General features: G+C 35.7%; 1 protein-coding gene across 1 annotated transcript; it reads right to left on the bottom strand.

Annotated features, from left to right (window-relative positions):
• Nucleotides 1-3,157: 3,157 nt before the first annotated feature.
• LOC133791011 (monofunctional riboflavin biosynthesis protein RIBA 3, chloroplastic) lies at nt 3,158-6,060 on the bottom strand. The gene is made up of 7 exons (XM_062228893.1): nt 5,906-6,060; nt 5,510-5,807; nt 5,069-5,290; nt 4,653-4,978; nt 4,254-4,383; nt 3,795-4,091; nt 3,158-3,673 (listed from the first exon to the last, which is right to left on the bottom strand). Exons 1-7 carry the CDS (start codon nt 5,959-5,961, stop codon nt 3,431-3,433), a joined length of 1,572 nt encoding a protein of 523 aa, XP_062084877.1. The 5' UTR covers nt 5,962-6,060; the 3' UTR covers nt 3,158-3,430.
• Between the last annotated feature and the right edge of the window lie 268 nt (nt 6,061-6,328).

Below are 6,328 nucleotides of genomic sequence, written 5' to 3'. Positions count from 1 at the left end.
CTCAAAGGAGTGATCAAAGAACTAGGGTTCTATGAGTTTCACCAACCTCTGAAGAATAAACAACATATCGTAATGTAATAGCTCTAGTTCTCTCGTAAATCTATAATCTCAAGTAATCGAAAAGCCAAAAGTCCCTTCCTTGAACTATCTTTCACTATTTATAGGCTCAAGGAGGATTACATTAATTTGTTACAGATATTCTCTCCTAATTAATCGGATAATCAAGAATTATTGGAGACAATCTCGGGATTGACTATGATCTTTACAAAATCATCTTGGAATATGCGGAGTGTACGACCATGTTGGTCGTAAACAAAACTCAACCGCCGCGCCTGTTATGTTTAACTGGTCGATACTCTAACAGAACTCTGCCAGGTGTCAGCAACGTGTTCAAAAATCTCCTGCCACGTCATCCATGCCTGTTTTTTGGATAACAAATTTAAACCCTTTAATCCACTTAGGGGCATTTTAGTCATTTTACCCAATTCCCGCTAATTCCTCGAGTGTCTCTAATATTTTCCGCTTAATTCCCAATACCTAATTAATTACCAATTATATTCCTCGATGTCAAAATAGACTCCAATATACTCACTAAATTCCCATTTATACCCCCAGGCTCACCCCAAGCCGGGTGTAAATCCCCGCCATGACTTTTTCGCTAATCTGCTCACTAGGATAGTCTCGAGTCACATATCACAGATATATCCACATAATAATGTTGTCCCAACAATTATCACATATAAGTATATAGTTATGCCCGCAACGGGCCAAAATTATGATTATGCCCTTCTAACCTAACAGGGCCTACATGCATACTAATACACATAGTCATGCATCACAAGTATTCAAATAGTCATATATCATGCTTTAAATCATTAAATCACATATATTCCAATTATGCCCTCCCGGCACACTAATCAAGACCCTTAAGCCTTATTAGTAAATTTGGGTCGTTACAATATATCATTTCCTTTTGACTGGTTTTTCCACCTTAACCTATTAATAACACCTAGAAGCACGATTTTAACCAAAGAACTCGGTTAGCGAGTTAAATTCACGGTTCAACGTTCAACGTAACGGTCTTGGGGTAACCAGGGCGTTATAACCACGACCAAGGAGTTTCTCGAAGGAACTAGGGGTTAACCCTATTTTTGTCGCTTAGGTCGGCGGGTTGTAATTTTATACTGTAATGACCATTTTGGATTGTAAATAACTTGTAAACGCTTTTATGGGCCCATGAACAGTTTTATGTTTTAAATAAAATATATCATTTCCTTTTTTATTGAGTTTTTTACCTTAGCCTGTTAATAACACCTAGATACACGTTTATAACCAAATGACTCGATTAGCGAGTTAAGCACGGTTCAAAGCTCACAGTAACTGTCTTGGAGTAACCAAGGCGTTACACATTAGAAACTAAAAATAGTTGATGCATGTATACTAATACCTATACTGTGACTTCTATTATTTTATTTTATATCATGTAGTCATGTAAATATATATCTATGTCAACGTTGTGCTTGCAACTTTAAAACTAAGCAAACATGCATTGCACGTTGCTTCTACCTAGTATAAATATATATATATATATCTTCTATATAAAAAGTGTGTAGATAACGGAAATTCTTGATTGGTTTTTTATTTTTTTCTGTTAAATTTAACAGAATATTCTTATATTTAACAATAGATTGTAAACGTGACTTAAACTTAAATAAAATTAAATAAATAAATAATTCAACAAATTAAAATAGGATATTTTTGAGATATTTTACATTGATAATTATTTAAAAATAATAAAACTATACATTTTATAACTTAAATAAAATATAATTAAACTTAATATTATATTAAACATATAATATAAAATCTTTTGTTGTCACTGCACAATTCAAAAACTAGAACAAACATAAACAAAAATAAATTAATTAATTAATTAAAATATAATATTTTATGATAATTTAAATAATTAATACATATCATTTTTTTTATCTTATAAATTTGTATGACAGTTTATTTTTTATCAAGTGATTGGAGCTCTTTTTCTTCAATCAAATTCACATTACTAAAAATAATTGATGCATATATACTACTGTCGACACTATGACTTTTATATATGTCAACACTGTATTTAGATATCATATATATAGAGATTATTGAAATAAATATTTATATATACTGTTGACGCCGTTTTTCGTCAACAGATAAAAGAAGAGAGCACGTAAACAATTAAAGACAATGGCCAAAAGAAACAAACGAATCAAACACATGGTTTTTTACGTGGTTCAGCAGTTAAATCTGCCTAGTCCACGAGTCTCTGTTATTAACCTCAAGATTATCTCTGAACAATTCTTTAGCATGAATTCTACAGAGTTTTCTCTCAATGATCAGAATTTCGGTCCTTTACAATGGTGCATGACTTCTCTATTTATAGAGAAGGATGCAGAATACTATCCCACATATTTTGGGTAGTTACTCTTTTGTGAATAAAAATAAATGGCTTTAAATGCCAATAATCAGATATAAAAGGAAATGTCCCCCAAAGATCAGGGGGCGTATAACTGTATTAAATAATATCCCACAATTCTTGGGGATTTACATCAATTAATGAGGGCTACATCTCATAGTTGTAATACTTGTAGATATTCAAGGTGGCTATAGCGTATCTTCAAGGCTCCAGCGTTTCTGGTCTCATGTCATTGTGCGAGCCACTGACATCTCCCGAGCTAACGTTTCTTTCGAGATGGGATATCGAGCTCAAGAACCATGCTCCGAAGTTCCCGAAGATGAAGGTGTTCTCGGAGCTACCTTTCGAGATCGAGGTCATTTCGAGATCACCGCATTCGAGATCATACATCATACTTTGCAGGCTCGACTTACAATCCTAGATCACTCTAATCCTCACAAGACCATTTGTTGCGAACTCAGCTTTCGAGGTCATATTTACTATGGCTCGAAATCTGGGTATAACATATACTATATCAATCTATAATTCATTTTATTATTTATGTATATATTTAAAAAAAAAAACAGTGAACCGGTTTTTATTAAAATTATAGACAATATTTACAACTTTAAAACTAAACAAACATGCATTTAACATTTCCCTCTACCTACTATATATATATTTGTATCTAATATTTATTAACTTTGATACATATGGATATAAGTGATTTATTATAACGATTACATTCAAATCAAACAATTAAACTATCATAGTGATAATAAATTATCACTACGATAATAATTGCCTTATCATGACAAAATTGAGCTGTAGTTAATATCTTTTGGCAAGGCCACTGATGGTAGTATGACAAAATGAAAATATAAAACAGATAACTATGAACATAATAAGAATCCAAAAAAAAGTTAGTGTAATACACAAAGAATTCCCTTAATCTAATTGTAAAGGGAGTGTGAATCGTTTCAAAATTCAACTTTGGGTATCCGTTTGGTCATTTTTGAAAAATGAAGCTAATGGCCCTTGTATATCAGAGCCATAAATATGACCCATCTTGGTGCGCTTTGTTTCCAAGTACTTCTTGTTCTCCTCTGTAATCGGTGTCAATACAGGCACTCTTCCAACCACAGCCAACCCATACCCCTTGAGGCCTGTGAACTTTGCAGGGTTGTTGGTCATTAGCTGCATAGTCCTAACTCCTATGTCCCTCAGAATCTGCATACCACAAGTAAATATCATACTAAACGCTTGTGACTTAAACTCAAATCAATATAAGCTAACTTGAATCGGAGACTATGATCTCTCAATATTCTCATCTAAATTTATAAAGACTGACCTGAGCACCAATACCATATTCCCTCGCATCAACTGCTAAACCGAGCTCTATATTGGCTTGCACCGTGTCATGACCTTCATCCTGCAGATTATAGGCCCGGAGTTTGTGACCGAGTCCGATCCCTCTTCCTTCATGGCCTCTTAGGTAAACCACAACTCCTCTATCAGCTTGTTCGATCAGCTGCATTGCTAAATCCAACTGGTTGCCACAGTCACACCGCGCTGATCCGAATATGTCCCCAGTTAAGCATTCTGAATGAACTCTTACGAGGACTTCTTCCCCATTTCCTATGTTTCCCTGTTGAAAGGAACCAACAATGGTATTGGCACATGAGAATATCTGATAACAAGCTGCTTATGAAACTGTCAGTGTTATTCTCTCTCTATTTCTTTTGTCTCTACTAATCCAGTCTCACAAAACAAACCAAGTGAAAATTTCTTATGTGGGAAATTCACAAACCTTAACAATAGCAATGTGTTCTGTTCCATCTAACTTTGAGCGGTAGCAATAAGCCTGGAATAGACCCCACTTTGTAGGCAGACGCGAGATTGCAGTTCTTTCGACCAGATTTTCTCTTTTTCTCTTGTACCTATTATCATCACAATGCTAAGTTGCGAACTATTGAACAAAGCATCTTATTAACTCAATCAAGAAATAGCCTCATTATGTTTAGTCTCGTAGACTTAAGACACGTTATGCCAGCATACATCAATATAAGTACAATTGTAAGCTCACTTGAATCACTTAATAGACCAAATTCAATTAGATTTTATGAATCGACAACAAAAATGAGAAGAATATGTTTACTACAGAGATATCTTTAAACCCCGTAAACAAGACTGTTTTAAGAAGTCTTACCTGATTAGATCAGTAATGGATACCGTGGGAATGCTATATTCCAAGGCCAACTTTCTTAAATCGGCCAGAGAGGCCATGGAGCCATCTTCTGAGTCAACTAAAGCTGAAAGAACAGACATCGGTCGTAGGCCAGCTAGAGCAACCAGATCAACAGAAGCCTCAGTGTGACCTGCCCTCCTGAGAACACCACCATTTCGGTATTTCAGAGGAAAGACGTGGCCTGGCCTTCGAAAATCTCCCGGCTTAGAATCAGGAGACGAAAGAGCAAGCACAGTCTTTGTCCTGTCCGAGGCTGAAACTCCAGTAGATGTGCCCGCTTTAGCATCCTATACAAGCCAATATTTTTGAGATTGAAATGCACTATAACCTGTTCTATCGTCAAACTTTTTTTTTTGGCTTATTAAAAAACATTTTACCACTGTGATTGTGAAAGTGGGAGCAGAAGAGTCTTCATCTTCAGTTTCTGGTGACATGAGAGGAAGCTCCAGTCTTTCAAGATCTTCCTCCTTCATACCTACTGAAACAATCCCTGAGCCATGCTTAATCATGAAGGCCATATCCTCTTGACTTGTAAGTGATGCTGCCATCATAATGTTGCCTTCAACATCCCCAGTTTCATCATCTACCACAATCACAAACTAAAAAGAAGAAAAAGTGTAACAACAAGGAGAGATATACTATTTTAAAAAATAGCCTTCTTGCATATCTAATATTAAATCCACTCTACTGATTGATGAGATTTTGAACTTAAGTTTAACCATAATTGATTGATTATTCATGGACTTTACAAACTGAAATTAACAAACAATAAATGAATTGGATCAACAAAACAAGTACATAAGAGGATCTGTAGCAACCTTTCCTTGGCGCAGTGTATTAAGTGCCTGGTCAATCGACGAGTAACCTTCAGATGGGCAATCAGGATCACCTTCAGCATCACTAACAAAGAAATCAATAGTTTCAGGGGTGATTTCAGCTTTCAGAGTCCCAAACGGCACTGAAGACCCAAGCAAAGACCCATTATCAATCTGATCATCAAACAGGTTGCCTGCTTTATTTCGAGTCACCCCGATTGCCCAGCAACTGGGATTCAACCATTTCTGCTTATAATGTCCGAATCCCAAGCTATGTGGAGCCGCAAATGATCGGTGTATGCTGAGAGGAAAAAAAGAGTTACTAATAGCAAAAAACAACACAGTCATAACAAAAACAGAGACTTTCTCTGTGATTGTGTTTGAGAATGAAAGAAGTACCTTGAGTTGGTAAGGATATGAAGAAAGATATGGCGTGGGAGCAAGGAAGAGTCCATGACGACAAGGGAACCTTTTTTTGAGAAACTTTGTTCGTTTTATATGTACTTGTGTTTGTATATGCGTATATATATATTTCAATGCATGCTACCTGACGCGTCAAGGGAAATAAAGCCCACCTCTGGTTCTGGATGTGCTTAAACTCATTAGGAGCCGTTATCCACGAAACTAAATTGTCTTGTCAGCCGAAAAAGATATCAGAATAACAAACGACGATAAAGTTCGTGTCGTTTCCGTGCTATCTATGCTAACAAACTGTGTCGAAACGACGGGTTTGTTCATGCTGTCGTTTTCTACAAACAGCTGGCATCATTAAATAAATATATCTTGTTCACGGTGAGTGGGATGTAATTAGAATGAATGAGA

This window comes from Humulus lupulus, chromosome 7, assembly GCF_963169125.1.
Source record: "Humulus lupulus chromosome 7, drHumLupu1.1, whole genome shotgun sequence".
Lineage (NCBI taxonomy): Eukaryota > Viridiplantae > Streptophyta > Magnoliopsida > Rosales > Cannabaceae > Humulus > Humulus lupulus.
Note: the sequence above shows the minus strand (reverse complement) of the source record. Positions and strands in the feature narration are given on the sequence as shown.

Excerpts from the sequence above, each read along its gene's own strand:
- LOC133791011 (XM_062228893.1), bottom strand. The coding sequence starts at position 5,961 with ATGGACTCTTCCTTGCTCCCACGCCATATCTTTCTTCATATCCTTACC. Across the intron at positions 4,384-4,652 it reads TCCATTACTGATCTAATCAG|GTACAAGAGAAAAAGAGAAA; the intron begins GTAAGACTTCTT and ends TGATGATAATAG. Across the intron at positions 3,674-3,794 it reads AATATGGTATTGGTGCTCAG|ATTCTGAGGGACATAGGAGT; the intron begins GTCAGTCTTTAT and ends TGTGGTATGCAG.